The sequence below is a fragment of the Ursus americanus genome, chromosome 23 (genome assembly GCF_024610735.1).
Source record: "Ursus americanus isolate L20-20 chromosome 23, mUrsAme1.1.p, whole genome shotgun sequence".
Classification (NCBI taxonomy): domain Eukaryota; kingdom Metazoa; phylum Chordata; class Mammalia; order Carnivora; family Ursidae; genus Ursus; species Ursus americanus.
The window spans coordinates 34,473,811-34,493,600 of record NC_142149.1 but is presented as its reverse complement, the minus strand read 5'-3'; the positions used below and the strand labels follow the sequence as shown (position 1 = coordinate 34,493,600).

Sequence of the window (19,790 nt, the reverse complement as noted above, 5' to 3'; positions counted from 1 at the left end):
CTTTGTTCCCACTGCCCTGAAGCTGATTGCAGGCCGAAGACTTAAAGCCTTTGTGTCAGGTCACTGCAAGAGGAGCAGATAAGATAAATATGACGGCTACGGACAGTGAGCCTGTCTGTGTGAAATAGAACATTTCACACAGGATACATCTTGGGTCACTGTATCACCAGGTCACTTGTGTTCAGTACCTCAGACGGGTACTTGAAGCTCTGGTGGCAAAAACAGAACCCAGCGACTGGACTGCAGAAAGTTGCAGAGCAGCCGCTCTAAGAAAAACTAAGAAAGAGACTCCTTAATAGCACCATACATAGTGCTGAACGTGTCCCCAGGACAGTGACCGCCTCTTCGTCTCGGGGGGGGATGGTCCAGAGTGCAGGATGCCACTTGGCCTCAGGGGACTCGGGGCCCACTTGTGGGGGACCGAGTGGGGAGATGTGACAGGGCTTAAGCTCTAGGCCCCACAGGTCTAGTTTTGCAGGGGAGTCTAATGAACTTGGTTCTTTGCAAGCCTCACACAGGCCTGCCCATCAGCGCCTTCCCTTCTAAAGTCAAGACACCAGCTAGGTGTCTGGCTAGGTGACTGATGAAGACCCACTCCCTATCCAGCCCCAGGGTGTTCAGCTTACTGGCAGGACAGGCCAGGTGTATGTGTACCTAGGAATAGGCACAACCATAGTCTGCATTCGTGGTAGGGCAAGACAGGATGGGCAGGGACCCGGAGGAGAGGGTTTGACCTTTTGGCCTGTCAGGCTTGGGATACAGGCCCTTCAGAGTGTGGCGCCCTGGCTGGAGGAGCAGTCTTGCCACCCCTCAGGCTCACCTAACCTCTCACCAGAGTCCTCTCTCCCTCCACCCCCACCCCAACAGGCTGTTTGACTGGCTGGTATCCGTGATCAATAGCAGCATCTGTGCAGACCCTGACTCCTGGACCACTTTCATAGGTAGCAGGGGCTCACCCTTCCGGGAGCACTCCTTCAGAAAAAGAACAGTAGAGTCCACTGCGTGACTCCAGACAGCTCTGTGCTCTCGGTGCCCACATTTGACCCGTCTGTAGCTCTCTCCAGGCAGACTCGGATCGTGCCTTGTCTGTGAGGGCCCCTCCTCTCCCCTGAGACCCAGGTCCAGCCTCAGGAGAGCAGTGTGGGGAGAGCCAAAAGAGCTAGATTAGAGGGGGTTGGGGGACACACTAACATGGTTGGAACTGGGGTGGGATAGGTAGGGGAGGAAGTCAAGCTCAAAGATACAAAGTTTGCTCAAGGGACAGTGGAATCCTAGATATCAGCTGGGCTGGTGAAATCAAGGCCTTCCAAACTGGATTGGACACAGAAAATGTTCCCTAGGCTGCCGCTCAAACCTTATTCAGCCTTTCTCCGTGCTCTGAATTCTGAGGTGCCATGAAGTGGCGATGGGCCCCACCCCAGGGTGGGGTGTATGCTGTGCCCACTGCTGGTGTCCTGCTCATTCAACTTCATCTCCAGGCTGCCAAGCGTGAGGCGTCGCCCCAGGCTCCTATAGTCCCCCCAAGTCCCCCCCCTGCCCCTGCAGTGGCCCCATGGGCTTTCCCCCATCCTCTCAGGCCTGCTGGATGTGTACGGATTTGAGTCCTTTCCCAACAACAGCCTGGAACAGTTGTGCATCAACTACGCCAATGAGAAGCTGCAGCAGCACTTTGTGGCTCACTACCTGAGGGCGCAGCAGGTGAGGGTGGGGTGCTCCTTCCAGCATCTTACCGGGGGCCTTTGGTTCCCTCTTTGATGCCATTCTGGAACATGCTGTGGTATCGAGGCCAGCCGTGGATGAGCCATCTGGGCCTCAGATCACAGTTGCCTTCTTCTGCCACCCAACCCCCACCTTTGTCCCCTAGGAGGAATATGCAGTCGAGGGCCTGGAGTGGTCATTTGTCACTTACCAGGACAACCAGACCTGCTTGGATCTCATCGAGGGGAGCCCCATCAGCATCTGCTCCCTCATAAATGAGGTGGGGTCAGCTAGTATGCTCAGCACCAGACTTGGGCCTTTCTGGGGCCTTGAGACTATACTGTATCTCCCCTGTGCCTCTGTCTTCCCATCTGCCAAATAGGCTTGCTCATCCCTGTGTTCCTTGCCTCTCAGGGTCACTGTGATGCCTGTGTGACAATTCTGTCAGGGGGCAGCCACAGGGCATGGGGACCGTCTCGTGTTTGTGGCCGACTGCCCATCCCATCCCACACAGGAATGCCGCCTTAATCGGCCAAGCAGTGCAGCCCAGCTCCAGACACGCATCGAGAGTGCGCTGGCGGGCAGCCCCTGCCTGGGCCACAACAAGCTCAGCCGGGAGCCCAGCTTCATCGTGGTGCATTACGCGGGGCCCGTGCAGTACCACACCGCAGGCCTGGTGGAGAAGAACAAGGTGGGGGCTGGGCCATGGCTTGTGAGGGCCTGCGTGAAATGAGGTGTTGAGTCATTGCTGCACTTAACATGGAAGTTTCCCGTCACGCACTCTCTCCTAAACATCCTCCCAGAATGCAAAGTCGCCTCTTGGGCCTACCTGCCTGAGGTCCCTGATGGTCAAGCATTAGCTGCCCAGAAATGATTCCTGTCACAGAGGTCTCCCGCAGAAGTCTGGGGCTCCCAAAGAAACCATCTTCTGGGGCCCTGGTGAGGAGGGCTGGCACACCTGTGGACAGCCCTGGGTAGCACTCCACCTGCCCTTACCTGCCGCCCTTGTCCTTTTCCAATAGGACCCTGTCCCCCCTGAGCTGACCAGTCTCCTACAGCAATCCCAGGACCCCCTACTCAAGGTGATGTTTCCTGCTGACCCCGAAGAGAAGGCCCAAGAGGAGCCCTCTGGCCAGAGCAGAGCCCCTGTGTTGACTGTGGTGTCCAAGTTCAAGGTGGGTCTGGGGGGTGCCGATATGATGTGCTTGGCTCACTTACCAATCTCAAATATTTACTGAGCACATCCCAGGATTGGTACTGTGTGCCAGGGAAGGTTGACGAATCAAGTAGACGTGGTTCCAGTCCAGCGGAGTTGGTAGTCTCACGGGGAAGACCAAGACAGGAAACTGACAGAGACATACAACTGACATGATTGGAAGCCTGGGGGCTTGTGGGTGGCACAGTGAGGGCCTCTCACCCACTGCTGATAGGGCCGTCGTGGAAGAGCAGTACTTATGTGAACCTCTGTGCCCTAGTCCGTTCCCAGTTCTCCAGCTTCCTGCTCCAGCTCTGTCCTTGCCTAGCAGATTTGTCACCTCCTCCAGCACTTTTGCTTTCTGCCAGCTCTAAGCCCTTGCACATTCTGTTCTACCTCCGATGCCCCTGCCCCTCCCCCCCACTCCCACCCTCCACACCCTTTGGCCTAGTTGATTCCTTCTCCTCCTCCAGACTTCAGCCTCATCATCACCTCCTAGAGGAAGCACCTTGTGGAGCCCAGATTTTGTTGGCACATTCCTGCCTAGCCTCAGACAGACCCCTGAGGGGGCCCACCCCATGTCTGTGTGGCCCGTCAGACCCTGGGCTCTGAGCCGCAGACTGACCTTGTCCTTGCCCCAGCACAGCTCCCCTGGCACACAGGATGGGCTTAATGAGAACAACTGTTGCCTGAATGAGTGGCAGTGGCTCCTGAGATTGTTCTCTTCTAGGAAGGCTGCACCAGTGAGGGTGGGGGAAGGGAGCAGAGACCAACCAGGTGCAGGACTGCAGGTCAGGAAGTTCCCTGGGGGGGGGGGGTGAGGAGCAGTGGGAGGTCAGGCCAAGAGGGTGCTTGGACTCCATGAGCACCTCCCATAATTATCCCAGGGCTCGAGAGGATCCCCGTCTCGGCTGTAAGGACCGTCTGGGCTGTGTGAGGCAGTCACTCACCAGGGCCCGGCTGACGGCCGCAGGCAGCCCCGGTCTGCCTGACCGCACCGTCTCCCTGCAGGCCTCCCTGGAGCAGCTTCTGCAGGTTCTGCACGGCACCACGCCCCACTACATTCGCTGCATCAAGCCCAACAGCCAGGGCCAGGCGCACACCTTTCTCCAGGAGGAGGTGAGTCACGGGGCCGAAGCTGCTTTGCAGCGAGCTCTATCTGGCCAAGGCCCTGAAGGGATGAAAGGCAGAACTTATCCTCCAAGTGGAGTGACCAGAGCGCGTCTCCCGGGCTGAGTCTCACATTAGGGCGTCTTGTGTCCCTGCTTTGGCAGCACGGTCATGTATGGTGTTGCGGTCTGCACACGGCACAGTGAGCTAGCCAGGAAGGCCCCACTGCAGCCTACACTCTGTTAGCCAGTCATGTGCCCTGATGAGACAGAGCTGCCTCGAGGAATGGGTGGGTTTTGTGATTTGCTGAAAGCCTGCGTTGCCTTACAGTCCTGCACAGTGCAGCCATTTCTGACCAGAGGTTGAGTTTTTTCTGATTTGCACAAAAGCAGTCGGTGGCCAACAGCTGCCCTTTGTTCAGGGTACAGGGCTCCGAGATGTGGATGAGGTCTGAGTGCTGCACCATGCTAGAGAGTGTCCCACAGTCAACTGGCCTAGGGTTTTAGGCCAGGATCTCTCCACTCAGGTCCCAAAGAATCTTTACAATATAACCTCTCCCCCCTCTCAGCCATGATTTACTCTGTTGCCCACAAAATACAAAACAGATGGAAAGCAAATTGGGTCGGGCTGCATGGTGAGGCAGAGACTCTGCACCGCCTGGAGGGGTGAGACAAAAGCAGGACCAGCACTTGCCTGAGCTGCATCAGAAGCCAGGCATCGGATGAGGGGACCTGGGGCCACCAGGACCCTTTCTAGCAGGGAGATTTTCTTGAGGTCCCAAGAAGTAGACCCCCATCAGCCACACCTCTGGACAGCCTGCAGGTTCATAACCAAGGCCACGGTGAGGCCTGAGAGGGCAGAAGGACTGTTATTTTTGGCCTGCTGGCCCTGTGCCGCAGGTGCCCACCCTGTCTCCCACCCTTGCAGGTCCTGAGCCAGCTGGAGGCCTGTGGCCTCGTGGAGACCATCCACATCAGTGCTGCTGGCTTCCCCATCCGGTGAGTGCGCCGAGCTCTGCATGGGGCAGGGCCAGTGCTGGGGTGGAGCTTGGCACTCAGGCGCGACAAGAGCTGTCCAGCCTGGAGAAGGAGGTGGAGGTGAAGAGAAAGAAGCAGGTCTGCAGAGGTCAACCTGGAACTTGAGAGGCTTCACTTGTTCATTTATCCGTTTACTTTCTGTGTACTGTTTTGTACCAGGCACTGTTTCTAGCATCAGTGAATAAGGAAGGTTAGCCTCTGCCTCTTGGGACCCATGTTCCTATGGGAACACGTACAAGAAGTATAAAGTAATCAGTGCTAAGAAAGAAACAAAAAATGCTGCTCGGTAGACTAATGGGGGAAGAGGATCTTTGGGCTGGTCAGGGAGGGGATCCTCTAAGCAGCTCAGGCCTCTGGGAAGGGAGGGTTTGGGGAAGGAAACAGCAAGCACAAAACTCCCAGCTTAGGAACTAAGATGCTAAAGTGATGGGGAGCATAGAGACCTGGGGGGAGAGGGACTGCACAGGCCCCACAAGGACCTGGCAGTTTGTCCAGAGGGCTGGGAAGCCGCTGGACGTTGTGAGGAGAGAGTGCTGTGCTCCGATCCATGTTCTGTGGCTGCTGTGTGGCGCCTGAACACAGGCAGGAGAGAAGGGAGATGCATGGGAAGGCTGTTGCCGGTGTACAGGCAAGATGGTGACCCAGATGAGGGGGGCAGCCCTGAAAAATGGAGAGAAATGGGTGAAATTGGAGTATGGCTTGCGACAGAAACAGGACTGTGGGTTGGTTGACCATGGGGTGTGGGCAGTCAGCTTCCAGGTCACACAGGAAACTTCCAGGCTTCCATCTGAGGCTAATGGATGTGTCGGGGGACAGTTCCCTGAGACAGGATGTCTGGGGAAGGCACAGGCTGGAAGTGGGATGGGAGGGGAGTCAGGAACGTGACTTCGTCAGGTTTGCGGCAGCTGGAAGACAGGTTGGGGCCCAGAGCTTTGGGAACTGGAGAGCGTGAGGATCTGTCCTCGGTGGGTTGTAGCGTCATGAGCAAGGCAGAAATCACGGTGGGGAGAGAGGAGTGCTCTCAGGCCGTTCCTTGGGGAACATTCACATTTAGAGAGAGGGTAGGTGATGAGAGTCGTGGGTGAAGGAGGAAGCCAGGCTCATGGGGGTCAAAGGAGCTAGAGAACCTCAGGGGGATGGGGGTCAGCCGGGCACCTCCCAGAGGCCAGTCAGAGCACCAGCCACTGGATTTGGTGGCATGGCATTTGCTGATGGCTGCAACAAGAGCCTCATGGGAAGTGTTGGGGACGGAAGGCAGACTCGGGAGGAGGAGGTGGAGAGATATGAAGTGGCACTAGCTGGCTCAGTGTCTCGGTGAAGGGGAGCAGAGAAATCGGGAGGAAGCAAGGGAGGCTGTGGGGTCAGAAGCCACACATGGGGCTGACCGTGTACGCAGCAAGAGCCATCCAACTGGGGAGAAGCCTGCAAGCCCCTCTGGAAGGAGGCAGGCTGCAAATCCCTACAAAAAGAGCAAGCACTTTGTTTGGGTAGACCAAGGCAGCAGGAAGCAGCAGACCCAGTTTAAAATGGGTTAAACTGGTTTCTGTGAGTGACCGTAGTAACCCCTCCAGAATCACCACCTCATCCGTTCAGTGGGCACCGCCAGGCAGCGCCTGTCTTCGCTGCTGCGTAAATAGAGGAACTCCCGTTGGCCCCAAGCACTGTGCCAGGCTCACAGATGAAGTCACTTCTATTTCTTCCACCTCCCTCGGCTTCCAGGATCCCTCACCGGAACTTCATGGAACGATATGAATTACTGAGAAGGCTCCGTGCTCCCACGTCCTCTGGCCCCCGCAGCCTACCTCCTGCTGAAGGGCGCTCAGGTGAGTGGGGCGCATTTGCTAGTCCTGTGTTCAACCACCGTTGACTGAGCACCTATCCTGGGCCATCTCAGGGCTGGGGCTGGGCATTCAGAGCGGAGTAGAACATAGCCCTGCCCTCATGGTTCTTGGTTCACTAGGGGAAACAGACTAAAGGGAGACAAACAGTGGGGAAAGTGGAAAGGCAGAGCTGGGAACAGAATGCTGTGGGTAATGCTGGAGAGGTGTGAATCAGGGAGAGCTTCCTGGAGGAAGTAGTGTCTGAAGATAGATGGTATTGGCCAGGGGAAGGGCATTCCACCTGACAGGTAATTGAACAGAGAGCTACAGGCAGGAGACAACACTGTGTGTGTGAGGAACTCCAGGCCAGTGTTGCCTGCCATAAGGGTAGAGAACAGTTGGAGGTGAGACTGGGGTGATGGGCAGGCCATGTCACAGAAGCCGAGCATTATTCTCTGGACAGCTGGAGGTACCTCAGAGGAGGAAGGGAGTGATGTCAGCCTTGTGCTTTCTGGAGACCACGGTGGGGCTCCCATGGCAGGCCATGGGAGTGAGGCTATTACATTGGTCAGAGTCAAGCTAGAGATGTGGGCACAGTGGGCAATGTTGGGAGGAAACTGGTCAGACTGTGCCTGGCCAGTGTGGAAAGGAGGTTTGGGGGAGCTGCTAAGCCCCACAGGGCTGACTTGAGCTCCAGGTGCCTGGAGTCATCCAGTGGAGACGTCTGCAAAGCCCTTGGCAAGCTCTAACAAGGGAAAGGTCTGGCATGTGGCCCTGGTGTGGGTGCTGTCAGCATGTAGGGTAAGACCCCCGCACGGGTAGAAGAAGAAGAGGCCAAGGACTGAGTGTGAGGCCCCTGCCCAGCAGGATCCCAGCCCAGCAGCAGCGGCTCCCACACAGCCCTACCCTGGGGCCTGGCAGACCTGGGACAGTTCTGCTTTCCCTCCTCTCTCAGGCACTATTTTGTCACTTGCCTTTCATTCTTTTCCCTCACCTCTTTCCTTCCCCTCTTCATGATCTGCTCTCCTGCTCTGTCTCGTGCCCAAAGCCCCCTTCGCCCCCGGTTGATTTTGCGGTTTCTCGTCTGCGGCATCTTCTTTGGCAGCCTCTGTCTCCAGAGAGGCACTGGGCAGCAAAAGGTGGTCAGAGCCCTCAGGTAAATGGTCTACAGGAGCCAGCCGTGCACGCTGCGGGAGGGCAGGCAGGGGCACCTGCTGGGCCTCCCTGGGACCGGGATTTGTTCTCCCTTTTCTCATACATGGCAGGGAGTTAAGGGGTCAGGGGCCATGGGAGCAGCCCAGCTGCCCTGCTTGGCCCTCCGCATGTTTGGGGCCTTGGAACAAATGCTAAGTAGCCTGGGTTTCCAGGTTGGGGTCCAGGTACCAAGTGCCCTTTGCCAGCTTGCCCACGGGACCCATGGGGATGGAGGCTGCAGGCCAGCGCAGGGGACAGCCACAAGTGGGGATTCCCGTATTCCTCAGAACAGTGAGGGCCTGAGGAAGTCTAGAGGGGTCACCTCTGGCCTCCCCCATAAAAGGACGGAGAAGTGGTTAGAGGCAAGAACAGCAGCAAAAAAGCCTGTGGAGTATTGAGGATTTGAGAACCGGTTTCTCAAGTCCACAGAAGTGTGTAGATGACCAAGAGCTGATAGGACCTCCTTCGTCCATCCCACAGAATGGTCTCCATGCACCGAGGCGGCCGCACTGCAACCTCTCCTCCAGGACATCCTCCACACTCTTCCAGCTCTGACTCAGGCAGCAGCCATACTTGGTGACCCAGCAGAGGCCACACCAGCCCCAGTTCACTGTGGCAGGACCAAGGTGTTCATGACGGACTCCATGGTAAGCTGGTTTGGGGATGAGGAGGGGAGTTCACCGAAGTCAGCCGCGTGCTCTCAGCAGGACAGGGTCTGGGACCACTTCAGGGCAGTGGGAGGAGAGGCTGAGGACCTCAGTGGATACGCCTTCTCCCAGCTGGAGCTTCTGGAACACGGACGTGCCCAGGTGCTGGAGCAGTGTGCCCGCCGCATCCAGGGCAGCTGGAGGCGACACTGGCATCGCAAGCAGGAGAGGCAGAGGCGGGCGGCCGTGCTCATCCAGGCAGGTAGGAAGCGCACGGGCTCGGTGCCAGGCCAGCGCACAGGCCTGCATGCAGACCCTGCGTGATCTGGGTTTCCTGCAGACCCCATATGCCAAGGCCGTGTCCCAGCCTCAAGACGTTGATGGCACGACCCTGTGGTGCACTGAGATTCGAATTCCGATCCACCTCACTCAGACTGTCTCCCCAGTTCAGTGGAAATCAGGTCACACCACAAATAAGGGTGCTCTGTAGGCAGCAGAGGCTAAAAATTTGCCTTTAATCCCCCTTTCCCAGACCTAGAGAGTGGTTTATGCAACCTTCCTTTGCCTCTATGACAGATCATTCCCTGTCGGGTCCAGGGCTTGCAATGAATTTGAGAAGGTAAAACTGACAAGATTTGATTCATCAAAGGAAGAGATATAGGAACCATGTTCACAGCAATGTTATTTTGAAAATACTAGAAACCAGCCACACAGCTGATGGTGGTAGAGTCGTGGCTGTATTATGGACCATCTCTATGATGCAGCCAGGAAGTGTTTTTGAAGAATATTTTTAATTTAATGGAAAACCACTTTCCAATGTGATGTTCAAACCAGGATGCCAAACTGCACGTCGAGGGTGATGCCACCTTCCTCAGGTGTGTTTCTGTGTAGACAGGCCTAAAAAATTGTGTAAGGAAACTATAGAACTGTCTGCGATGGTGAGATAACAGGATTTGGATCTGTCTTTAAACTTTTTAGTTTTCTAGAATCCAAACATTAATATTGAATGGAATAGCCCCTTTTCTGAATATGATTGTACCAAAAAGAACCAGAAAATGCTGAAATTGCAAGAGAAGGAAACGAAAATTGCCACACGATCAGTCCACCATCCAGCAGGGATCCCCTTTCCAACACGTGGGTGCACGGTGGGGTCACCGTTTATGAATCCGTAAAGCCAGTAAGCAAATCCAACGGAGGATTTCCCAGAAGAGACCCGTCTTGTTCCCTGGGCACTGCGCGACGAGGCCGAGGAGGGAGGCGAGCCTGCACCCCGCCGCGCCGCCACGCGAGCTCTGTCCCAGGCTGACGGTGTGAGGGGCGTCTTTGAGAGCCAGGTTCGCTTCCGTACGGACTTCGCTCCGTCCCTCACGGCGGCACAGGCCGGCCGTTCACTGGAGAGGCGCCGGGTCCAAATGTCTTCAGCAGCTCGGGCGTGGCTGCGGGGCCAGGCTACACATAGTTCTAACGAACGTTTCATTTACTTTCTCGTTTCTGGACAAACCACGCAGCCACCCGGTCCTGGTTCGCTCGGAGACACGTGCGGAGGCTGCACGCAGCTGCCACGGTCATCAAGCGTGCCTGGCGGAAGTGGAGAGTGAGTATCTGACTCCCGCGGGCCGGACGGCCTCCTGCTCCTCCTGCGCCAGACACCACCTATCCCTCGGGGCGTCTGGGACGCAGAAAGGGTGGCATCAGCAGCTCTGGGCATATACTAAAAACCATGGAATTACACGTGGTGAATTTTATGGTGTCTCAAATCTCAAGGCTATTTTTAAAGTAGCATACACGAGGCCTAAGCACAGGCGCCTTGGGTATAAAGAAGTTCAGCCACATGGCGCCCAGCTCCTTGAAGGCATCCAGCTGTTCAACAGCCTGGTGCCCTTCAGGTCACCTTGTTAAGCTGTTCTATTATAAAAGATAGTTTTGGTTTCCATTAAGAGCTAATGAACTGAAAGCTGTAAAGTGGGGTTTTTTTGTTTTGTTTTTTTTTTAAGATTGGAATGGCCTTCCTTGCTTCGAAAGAACTGGATGGTGTGGAAGAAAAACACTTGTCTCAAGTTCCCCTTCCCACGGGCTCTTTCCTGCTGCCGCAGACACAGACCAGCCTGCTGGCGGCAATAATCCGCCTCTGGCCCCTGGGACTGGTCCTGGCCAACGCGGCTGCGGGTGTCCGCGGCTTTCAGAGGAAGCTGGTGGTCTGGGCCTGCCTCCAGCTCCGCATGGGGAGCCCCAGTAGCTACACGGTCCAGACGGCACAAGAACACGCTGGTGTCACATCCATCCGAGCGCTGCCTCAGGTAAGCTGTGTGGCGGGACAGCAGTGCTGCCCGCGACGGCTCTGGGCCCCTCACATGTCGCAGAAGACAGGAGCCAAAGCCCATGAGTCCGCAGCGGGAACAGGACTGAGGCTGGGACAAGAGCTGTCCCGACCCTGCTCCCAGAGCTGGAAGCCTGAGCTTCCCACCTGGCTGCAGGTTTGGGTGGTTTCTGTCATTATGACTCAGAATTTTCCAGAGCCCTTTTCACTTTATAAAAACTGCCTTTGAGTGTTGTTCTGCCTTCTCCTCTGAATCTCCATTTAATTAGTCCCACTTTTTAAAACTTTGGGTTGTGATGACAGCTTATTCTGTCAAATGGCACTGAAGTTAGCATCCTGTTTTCCTCAAATTGCTCCGGCTGCGCAGATGACAAGCAGGTCAGTCAGTGGTCCAAGAGCTCTGTTTATATCCCAGGCAGCGGGAGGAAAGGGAGTCAGCCAGCACATATAACAGGCTGATGCTCAGCCTGCCACACGGGTCCCAGCTAGGGTTGTGTGGCAGATCCAAAGGAAGGAAACAGTTCCCACACCAGAGGAATCACGATAGGCTGTGATCTGGAGAAGATCTCCCACGACAACACACAGGCCAGCCAGAGTATAAACAGAGGTGGGATTGTTTGCTATTCCAGTTTTAAGAGCCTTAAGACTGTGACAGGTAGTATCTTATTAGGGGGGAGCTTCTTCATCCATCACACCGAATGGACGTGAAATGTATTTTAATTTGCCACTGGTTTAGAATGAGCAAAAAGCATGAACCAGTTCCGCTCCCGCTCTGACTCTACCAGTGCTTGTCCACACCTCTGTGCGCTTCTAGCCTTGGCTCTAGGGGGCACCTGGAGGGCTCCCAGGACCTGGGGTTCAACGTCTCTCTCTTTCCCCGTCTAGGGCTCAGTCAAGTTCCACTGCAGAAAGTCTCCACTGCCATACGCGGACATCTGCCCTGAACCCTCACCCTACAGTGTTACTGGCTTTAATCAGATTCTACTGGAAAGACACAGCCTGGGCCACAGGTGATGTCTTCTCACCTTCTAGCCTCACCTGGCTGGGCAATCCTTTGGTGCCTTTGTGTCTACAAGGCCTGTTGCTGCCAGCTGCCTTGCCAAAGACATTCAATCCACACAACGCTGCCAAACTACTCCCACAGCAACGCCAAGCCCCTGTGACTAAGTGCTGGCTGCCACAGCCCCTGCACTAGCGGCCCCGGGGCTCTCATCGACACCTCAGGCCCTGACACGTGTCAGGGGTTGGTTAGCAAACCAGGGCTAAGAAACCTCAGGGCCACAGAGGACTCCCCCCATCTTACTACCTTCAGAGAGCCGACTCAGCAGTGCAGTCCCTCACTACAGTGGGGCACCCCCGGTGCGCTGCAAACAGAACAGGCCAAGTCAGCTTGAAATTAGCCCCCAAATTTCGACTGGGATATTTGTATTCAGTTCCTTAAAAAGGAACAAAACCTTACTATTTAACATGTTGATTTATTTAATGTAATTTCAAGCAATTATGAACGAAGGGTAAACAATGCAATTTACCATAGAATACCACATCGATTTTATTTAGCAACGGTGAGCAAGTTCTAACTCAAATGGGTATGAGACTTGACAAATCATGTGTGATGTCTACACTGTACCAAAATTAAAGTATTTAAACACCATCTGAATGTCAAGTTCTCCCTCCATAAAGGGTTTGTCCCTCGAATATCCTCTTGCCTGAAACCCACGCCTACCGTGCTGTAGAGAAAGCCTTTGTGTGGCCCACCCTACGTCGGCCGGCCTGGAAGTCAGCACCCTTGCTGAGGGCCCCGCGCTAGCTGTTCTCCTGCGGGGAGCGGGCAGGTTCCAGGAGTCACGCACACGGTCCAGCAGCAGCCCAAGAATTCGTCTTAGGAATCCTCGTCCTGGGACGGCTCCACGATCCGCAAACAGCAGTCCGCAAACTCCACAAACAAGGGCTCCTGCATGCAGGCTCTCATGAGCTGCGCCTTGTCGGCGCCCTGGTCGAGGCTGAGCATCAGCTGTCGAAGGTGTGGGTTGAGCAGCAGGCTTCTTAGTGCTGCAGACTCCCCTTACACACGAACAAGAAAGCCAGTGTGAGTCCAAGCGGGACCGGATGGAGGCAGCTGATAGCTACGAGCGCCCAGTGTCGTCAGTACACATCGAGGGCGCTGCATCCCCTTCACCTGCAAACCCAAGAATGGAACCAGTGCTCCACATAAATGAGGTGAGGTCGGTTAAACGCCATGAGTCCTGTTCTTGGCAGCTCTATAAATTAACTTTACACCATTTCAACTAGGAAGCAATAGCACAAATACAGAGAACAGTTCTCTGAAATTGTTGGCATGTTGTTCTCCATGGGCCTGAAGGTTCTCCCTGGTGAAGACGGTGACACCAAATACTCTGAACGCTGCGGAAGCCAGTGCGTGGCCCTCGCACCGCAGCCTCGGTAGCAATGATCGGACACTGCCATCTGTGTGGTGCCTTACAGCTGACCAAGCCCTTCACACCTGCCCTCGGTCTCACTGCCGTGGGCGCAGGCGCGCAGCAGGGTGGGCCTGACTATGAGATAGAAACAAAACCTCCCGTGTTTAGGAACTACACTGGCCCGTTCACTATGCACGTCACAGAACTGCCCCAAGGCCCAACCACGCGGGCCTACAGAAACACCGGGCGTTAGAACACCTGTGTCCTTCTAAAACTCCAACTCTTGAGATCACTGTCTGCTTGAATGGCTAGACCATAAACAGAGCGCTGGGGAGGTGGGATAAATGCAGGCCCCTGCCCTACAGACTAGGATGGGAGAGAGAAGGTACCATAAAATATGAGTGGTATATTTCAAGGCCCCATGGGAGGGTGAAAAGTGCTTGCTTCTGAGAAAGACAAAAGGTCAAGAAAAGTTGAGCTGAGGAAGAGTAACCTGAACCAAGCCTTGAGGGAGGAGAATTTTGCCAACCCACAAAACCAGTAGGATTCCAGGCCAGGGAAGTTGTAGGAAGGAGGGGAGGTGTGGAAGCCCTGAATGTTTACAGAGTCACGTGGCTGAAGGCCTCTGCGTGCCACACTCAAGTACAGGGGACCCTTGAACAACACAGGTTTGAACTGCACAGGTCCGCTTATACATGGAGTTTTTCCCCATAAATACAGTGCTATAAGTGTATTTTCTCCTCGTAATTTTCTTAACGCTCTCTTTCATTTATTGTAAAAATACAGCATATGCTATATGTAACATACAGAATGTGTTAATCGACTATGTTATCCGTAAGGTTTCCAGTCAATAGTAGGCTATTAGTTCTCAGGGAGTCGGAAGTTATACACAAATTTTCAACTGCAGGGTGGCTGGAGGGGAGCCCTACCCCTGCGTAGTTCAAGGGTCACCTGTATTTAGTAACTTAAAAAAAAAAAAATCACATTCTATACATTGGATTAAATGTATCAGTGGTTGATGAAGCAAGCACAGCACACTTACCTAAATTCTTTAAATTCTGCAAAGAAACTCTGTCCTCTTCCTCATCACTATTGAGAAAGTCAGCTACAGAGTCGTCGTCCTCATCATCTGAGGAATACAGAACACAACTAATTAAGACTAGAAACAAAACCTAGGTGCCAGACTTGAACAACTACTCCAACAGATAAAAAATGTGCACACCAGTGACAGTAGCAGGGGTAAGCAGGTATTGACAAAAGAAAAATGACCTTTTCTGGAATTTGCGGCTATACCAACATTCCTCTTTTTGGGGGAGGAGGGTGAAGCCAAGAATTGGGGAGTTTAACAAATGCATCTTAGTGTGTTCACATGATTGTTCTATGTGTTTCTCTTTGGGCCAGGAGCCTGATTTTCCAATTCCTATCACCCCAGCTCCCCTCACTATGGCTCCAGCCCTGTTGGGGGCCAAAATATTAGGTGCTCTGTAAATACCTGCTAACATGAATACCTTGTGCTTTCAACATGGCCAGAAATTTCTGACACTGCCTGAACCCAACAAGGAAGTTTCTCAAAGGGCAGAAATAGGCTATCCCATGCTGGGAATGTTTAGTACCTCTTTGCTGGCACCAGGAGGGTGTCGGACCCAGAAGATACTAGAGTCTGTAGAGATGGACGGGATGCCCGCCCACTCCCACAATAAGCTGTGAGGAGCCCCCGGCAACAGGAAGGTGAGCTAGGCCAAAGGCAGCCTCCCACCCGAGCCTAGCTCAGGTAAGGGACCGTTCGAGCCAGGCCCAGGGATGGAGACCTGAAGCCAAGACTGGAGAAGGCTCCTGCCAGCAGGTCCACCCCTTACTCCCCCACACCACAGCCAGCTGCCTGTTGCCCCCTTATTTCTCGTCCTTAACAACGCCCTCGGGCTGCTCTAAAATACACAACAGGTGCCCCACTCCTGGGGCTCTGGGCTAAGGAAGCCGTCGCTCCTTAATGAAGCCATCGTTCCTGACTCTCTGTCCCAACCCACGTCTCCTCTTTCAGTTTCTTCTGTTTGAAACCCTTTCCGGGGTTGGTTTTTTTGAAGTCAACCAACTCACCTTTGTTTCCTGCAGGCTTTATAGTTTTTGCCGCAACAGCCGACCTTATTTTTTTCTCAGTAGGACGAGTTTCAGGGTTGCACTGCTCTGAAAGAGACACAAATCAGATGCACATCACTCCACTTCAGCGAGGAGGCCGCGCCTCCCCACCGAGCCAGCATCTAGGTGGGAAACATGGACGTGGTAAGGGATACGGGTGGGGACGGAGATGAATGCAGAGAAAGTGAGGGATCCCATCAAAGGGCAGCACCCAGAAAACAAGAAACCCTGAGCCTGGCAGAGGCTGGAGGAAGCAGGCCTCATGCACCCTGAGGGCTGTCCCCATCCTCCTTACCCCGCCTAACCTCACAGGGCTCTCCCCAAGATTAAGTGGCACACACAATTAGCGAACTGTTTTCTCAGCAGTTTCAGATACCGAGTTTGCATGTACCACGTGCCACTGGGATGACACAGATGAAAGTCATCAGGCCCACCTCAAGGGGTTGAGCCTTAGGATGGCAGCTAGAGCTCTGGATAAGAAGAGTCTGATAAATGTCACCTGAGAGGACTGGGAGACAAAGGGGAGGCGCTGCCAGGTGGAAAGAGCATCACCGGCAGAGGGAAAGGTCTACAGCTGGACTAGACCCCTGGAAGAATAGGGTCATATGCAAGGACACAGGGATGCACAACCAGCAGCTGATAGGGCAGGCCTGGCAGGTGGCTGGGGCACAAGTGGAGGAAGCAGGAGAAGAATGCCACACGGGAGGTTGGCCTTTCTTCCCAAGACCCTGTCTCTCATCAAAGGCACTGTGATGTTCAGGGTGGAAAGGTCTTTAATGGTGTGAGATGGCCTCACACTCCACAGGATGTTTATCTGCATCAATACCAATTGCCAGAAGTGCCCCCGACCCTCCTCAGCTGTCACAAGAGAAACATTGTCACAATGTGTCTGCCTAGGGAGAGCAATACCTAGGCTAAGAACCACCACCTCCCTTTGCTAGAGAGGCTGGAGTTTTCAACAAGGGAGTGAATTCCTCAAATACGCATTTCAGGAGAAACCCTGGCAGCAGCAGGGCCACACACTGAAGAGCTCCAGATTGCCCTGGATTGCCCTAGGGGTTCCCAGAAGGGCCACCCAGGGCTGCACAGCAGGAGCAAAGCTAAGAAACCCGGTTCCCCAAACCTATTCCCAGCAAAGCAGTTCTACTTCTTTCCAGTCTATCTTGAACTCAAAAGTTTCCTTTGAAAATGCCCCAGAGATAGGGTAAAGAACAAAAACAGCAGGGGGAGCGATGCAGCTTGAAACATACCTCTAAGTCAGAGATGGAGGGGATCACACTAGGCGCAAAAAACCCCAACAAGGAACTTGAACCAAAGAGTGAACTCAACATGAGATCGTCGGAAAGGGTCCCTAAGGACGAAGAGGCTCCGGGTTGGAGTTAAAATGTAGACTTAACAGCACTAATCGCTCCTTAAGGTAAACAGATGTACCTTGTTGTTTCTAACCAGGGATTGAAAAGAAAGAAAATGTTGTTAACAACAGCCGGCGCCGCTTCTGAGTCAGAATACTAAGATGAAGAAACTAAGGTTGACTTTGATGGCCAAAGCATTCGCCTGTTTTTAAAGAGAAAAAAAAGGGGGGGGTATGGTCTGTAGAAGTAAAGGCAGAGCCAAGTTTTGACTGTTCAAAATCTGGGGAGGAATTCACAGGCTGGGGCTCCGACAGGATCTGGCGAGGCAAGGCCGGGAGGGAGCGCGGCGGAACGTGGGGGAAGGCTCGCACGAGGGGAGGGGCGGGTCAGGGGGAGACGCCGGGGCCTTACCTTTGTGCTTCCGGAAGCAGGCCACGGAGCAGCTGTAACAACAGAGGCCAGAGCCCGCGTCAGCCCGGAAGGTCCGGCCGAACCTCCCGCGGCCCCCGCCCGGCCCCCCGCCACCCCCGCCCGGTCCCCTTCCCCACGACCCCCGCGCTCACTAAGGCACGCGGCAGGCGGGGCAGCGGTATTTGGGTTTCTCCAAGCAAATCACGCAGACGACGGCACTGCAACTGAGCGACGCCATAGCCCCTCCACTGCCTCGTTCCCTCCGGACGCGCCAGTGTCTGACCCAGGGTCCCACGTGCACGCCCTTTATTCCCGTTTCCTTAACCGGGACCAATCGGCGCGCAGCACTCACTGGCAGTCAAAAGCAATGGATCGATTCTGCTCATTGCTCCAGTCCTGATAAGTAGAAAGTCGATACACTCGATGCGCATCCAGAAGCTGCTTTGGATTAATTCTCGCTGTCGTCCCTAGGGCGAGTGGCAGGCAGAAGGGGGAGGGAGAGGGAGAAGCAGGCTCCCCAGTGAGCAAGGGACCCGATGCGGGCTCCATCCCGGGACCCTGGGATCATGACCTGAGCCGAAGGCAGCCGCTTAACTGAGCCACCCAGGCGCCCCTGACTTGGACTTTCTGAATCTTGCAAGGGCACTGGGTTCTCCCCCTCGACATTCCACTTGTTTATATCTAGCAGATGAGAAGTCCAGACCCTGGCCAAACCAAAATCGGTTAGATTGAGTGACACACACGTGCTCTTCCCTGTGTAAGCCCTTTTTCTCTCAGGAAAGAAAGCTGAGGCTTGACCACAGAGAAATGTTTACTGAGCTCCAAGTGACAGCACTGCACTGCCCAGATGCTGGGCCGGGGACACCCAGGCAGTAGGGGGCACAGTCTCTGCCCTCTAGGAGCTCAAAGCTTAGACTGAAAGCAGGACGGAGAGAGGGGAGAGAAGACTCTGTCTCAGGGTCCCGCCGGTGCTAGCCTGCACTTACACGGCCCTGAGAGTGAGTGCCTCTTCAAATCTTGCACCCGAGGCTCCTCACTTGACTCACCCTAGTCCCAGCCCTGGGTGGGATAGCTTGGTCAGGGAGCAGATGAGTGAGCTCTGGCCCAAAGGAAGGGATCCTGGCCTAATGAGTCTGGATAGATGAACCATGGTGGGACTTGAGTGGCACCTCAGGCTTTAGGAACGGTCATGTTTCATTAGCAGCCTGTGCCTCCTTGAAGCTCTAAGCAATGCCTAGCCAAACCAGGGCTCCCACCCCACATGCGCAGTGCCCACCTAGGGCCATAAGTCATTCTCACTCCCAAGTCCCTCCTCTCTTGTGTTGAGCCCATCAGCCCTCAGGATCCCACTTCTATAGGGGCTCCACACGATTGTCATTGTTTTTGTGGATAAATCTGCTAGGAACAAGGCAATTGTTCGAGTCTTGGCTCAAACCCCTCCCTGGGTGACTTCTACCCTCTCTGAGGTCTCTCACCTATTAGTGTGGATGTGCAGGCCTGCTTTCCTGAGCTATTGAGAAGCAGAGAAAAGACCATGTGCAAAAATGTATGTAATTTGAGAGGAGCCAGAGTCTTGATGCTTGTGGGCCAGGGGCCCGCTGGATGGCATGGAGGGGCCGCAGGCTGCCGCGGGCAGGGACGTCTTTCTACACAACTTCCTGGGAGGCTGGGGGAGCAGCTTGTCCACTTCCATGTCATGCAGCTGATGGACTTGCTCTTCCTGTGGGTGGGGGCCACGCCGCACCTGCACAACCTCGCGGTGGCCATGTGCAACCGCTACGATTCCATCCCCGTGTCTATGTCCCTCCTCGAAGACACTTCTGACACAGTCTCCACTGGCCTTGCCTAGCGCTTAGCCAGGAAGACCTACAAACAGGTATTTGTCAGCTATAACCTTCAAAACACAGACAGTAACTTCCCACTACTGGTAGAAAACAGGATCAAGGAAGAAATGGAGGCTTTTCTGGAAAAGTTCTAGCAGAATGGCAGAAGGGAGGACTTGTAACTTATGTAGAATATACATAAATCAATGGACTGATTTTTTTTTTTAAAGTTTGTAATTTGAAGCACTACAGGGGGTTATTTGATACCCAAAGTCTGTAACTCCTGGAGCTCAGGTCCCAGCCCTATGAGTGCAGGTGTCAGGCCCCAAGTCCCTCAAGGCTGGGGTCCCAAATCTCAGGCCCCTCGAAAAGGGTTCTGTCGTCAGCCTCTATGGGCCACACTCGGTGGGTGTAAGCCACCATCCATCCCTGCTTTGGCTTTGCCAAACTGTCCCGAGGAAGCTGTCCAGTCCTTAGTGCTGAAGTGGCATATATCCCGACCTCCCCTGGGTAAACAAGGACCGGCCTGAAATCTAAGACATGTTCACACTGACCCAATAATCAGCAGCATTCCCTGTATTCTCCGACAGTTGTGACCACCCCAGAACCGTCCCAGAAGGTCCACGCTTACCTGGG

The 19,790-nt window shown here is 54.5% G+C and overlaps 2 protein-coding genes and 1 pseudogene across 6 annotated transcripts in view; 2 read left to right on the top strand and 1 right to left on the bottom strand.

Annotated features, from left to right (window-relative positions):
- The window catches only part of MYO19 (myosin XIX), a 33,081-nt gene extending 20,412 nt beyond the window's left edge, over nucleotides 1–12,669 (top strand). For all 4 annotated transcript variants that reach the window (XM_045773478.2, XM_045773475.2, XM_045773477.2 and 1 more), the window contains 13 exons: nucleotides 868–941; nucleotides 1,577–1,698; nucleotides 1,865–1,978; nucleotides 2,213–2,389; nucleotides 2,721–2,873; nucleotides 3,905–4,012; nucleotides 4,931–5,001; nucleotides 6,760–6,863; nucleotides 8,535–8,701; nucleotides 8,834–8,963; nucleotides 10,210–10,295; nucleotides 10,696–10,998; nucleotides 11,904–12,669. In XM_045773478.2, coding sequence (XP_045629434.2) covers nucleotides 868–941; nucleotides 1,577–1,698; nucleotides 1,865–1,978; nucleotides 2,213–2,389; nucleotides 2,721–2,873; nucleotides 3,905–4,012; nucleotides 4,931–5,001; nucleotides 6,760–6,863; nucleotides 8,535–8,701; nucleotides 8,834–8,963; nucleotides 10,210–10,295; nucleotides 10,696–10,998; nucleotides 11,904–12,032 — 1,738 coding nt within the window. In that variant the 3' untranslated portion in view covers nucleotides 12,033–12,669. The remainder of the gene's footprint in view (nucleotides 1–867; nucleotides 942–1,576; nucleotides 1,699–1,864; nucleotides 1,979–2,212; nucleotides 2,390–2,720; nucleotides 2,874–3,904; nucleotides 4,013–4,930; nucleotides 5,002–6,759; nucleotides 6,864–8,534; nucleotides 8,702–8,833; nucleotides 8,964–10,209; nucleotides 10,296–10,695; nucleotides 10,999–11,903) is intronic.
- ZNHIT3 (zinc finger HIT-type containing 3) lies at nucleotides 12,478–17,644 on the bottom strand. 2 transcript variants are annotated; one of them, XM_045773491.2, is made up of 5 exons: nucleotides 17,484–17,644; nucleotides 17,332–17,363; nucleotides 15,530–15,616; nucleotides 14,478–14,564; nucleotides 12,478–13,079 (listed from the first exon to the last, which is right to left on the bottom strand). In XM_045773491.2, exons 1-5 carry the CDS (start codon nucleotides 17,567–17,569, stop codon nucleotides 12,898–12,900), a joined length of 474 nt encoding a protein of 157 aa, XP_045629447.1. In that variant the 5' UTR covers nucleotides 17,570–17,644; the 3' UTR covers nucleotides 12,478–12,897. The 2 variants fall into 2 exon arrangements, with proteins under 2 accessions (XP_045629447.1, XP_045629449.1); XM_045773493.2 differs by lacking the exon at nucleotides 17,484–17,644 and adding an exon at nucleotides 16,819–17,009 and having other exon boundaries at nucleotides 15,530–15,611.
- Nucleotides 17,645–18,938: 1,294 nt separating this feature from the next.
- Nucleotides 18,939–19,309, top strand: LOC123777039 (proteasome assembly chaperone 4 pseudogene; annotated as a pseudogene).
- Nucleotides 19,310–19,790: the final 481 nt, after the last annotated feature.

What these genes read in the sequence shown, in the direction of transcription:
- ZNHIT3 (XM_045773491.2), bottom strand. Translation starts at nt 17,569, where the DNA reads ATGGCGTCGCTCAGTTGCAGTGCCGTCGTCTGCGTGATTTGCTTGGAG. An exon ending in CCCGCCTGCCGCGTGCCTTA is followed by an intron (nt 17,364 to 17,483) that starts GTGAGCGCGGGG and finishes CTGTTGTTACAG; the next exon opens with CTGCTCCGTGGCCTGCTTCC. An exon ending in AAAGCCTGCAGGAAACAAAG is followed by an intron (nt 14,565 to 15,529) that starts GTGAGTTGGTTG and finishes TGTATTCCTCAG; the next exon opens with ATGATGAGGACGACGACTCT.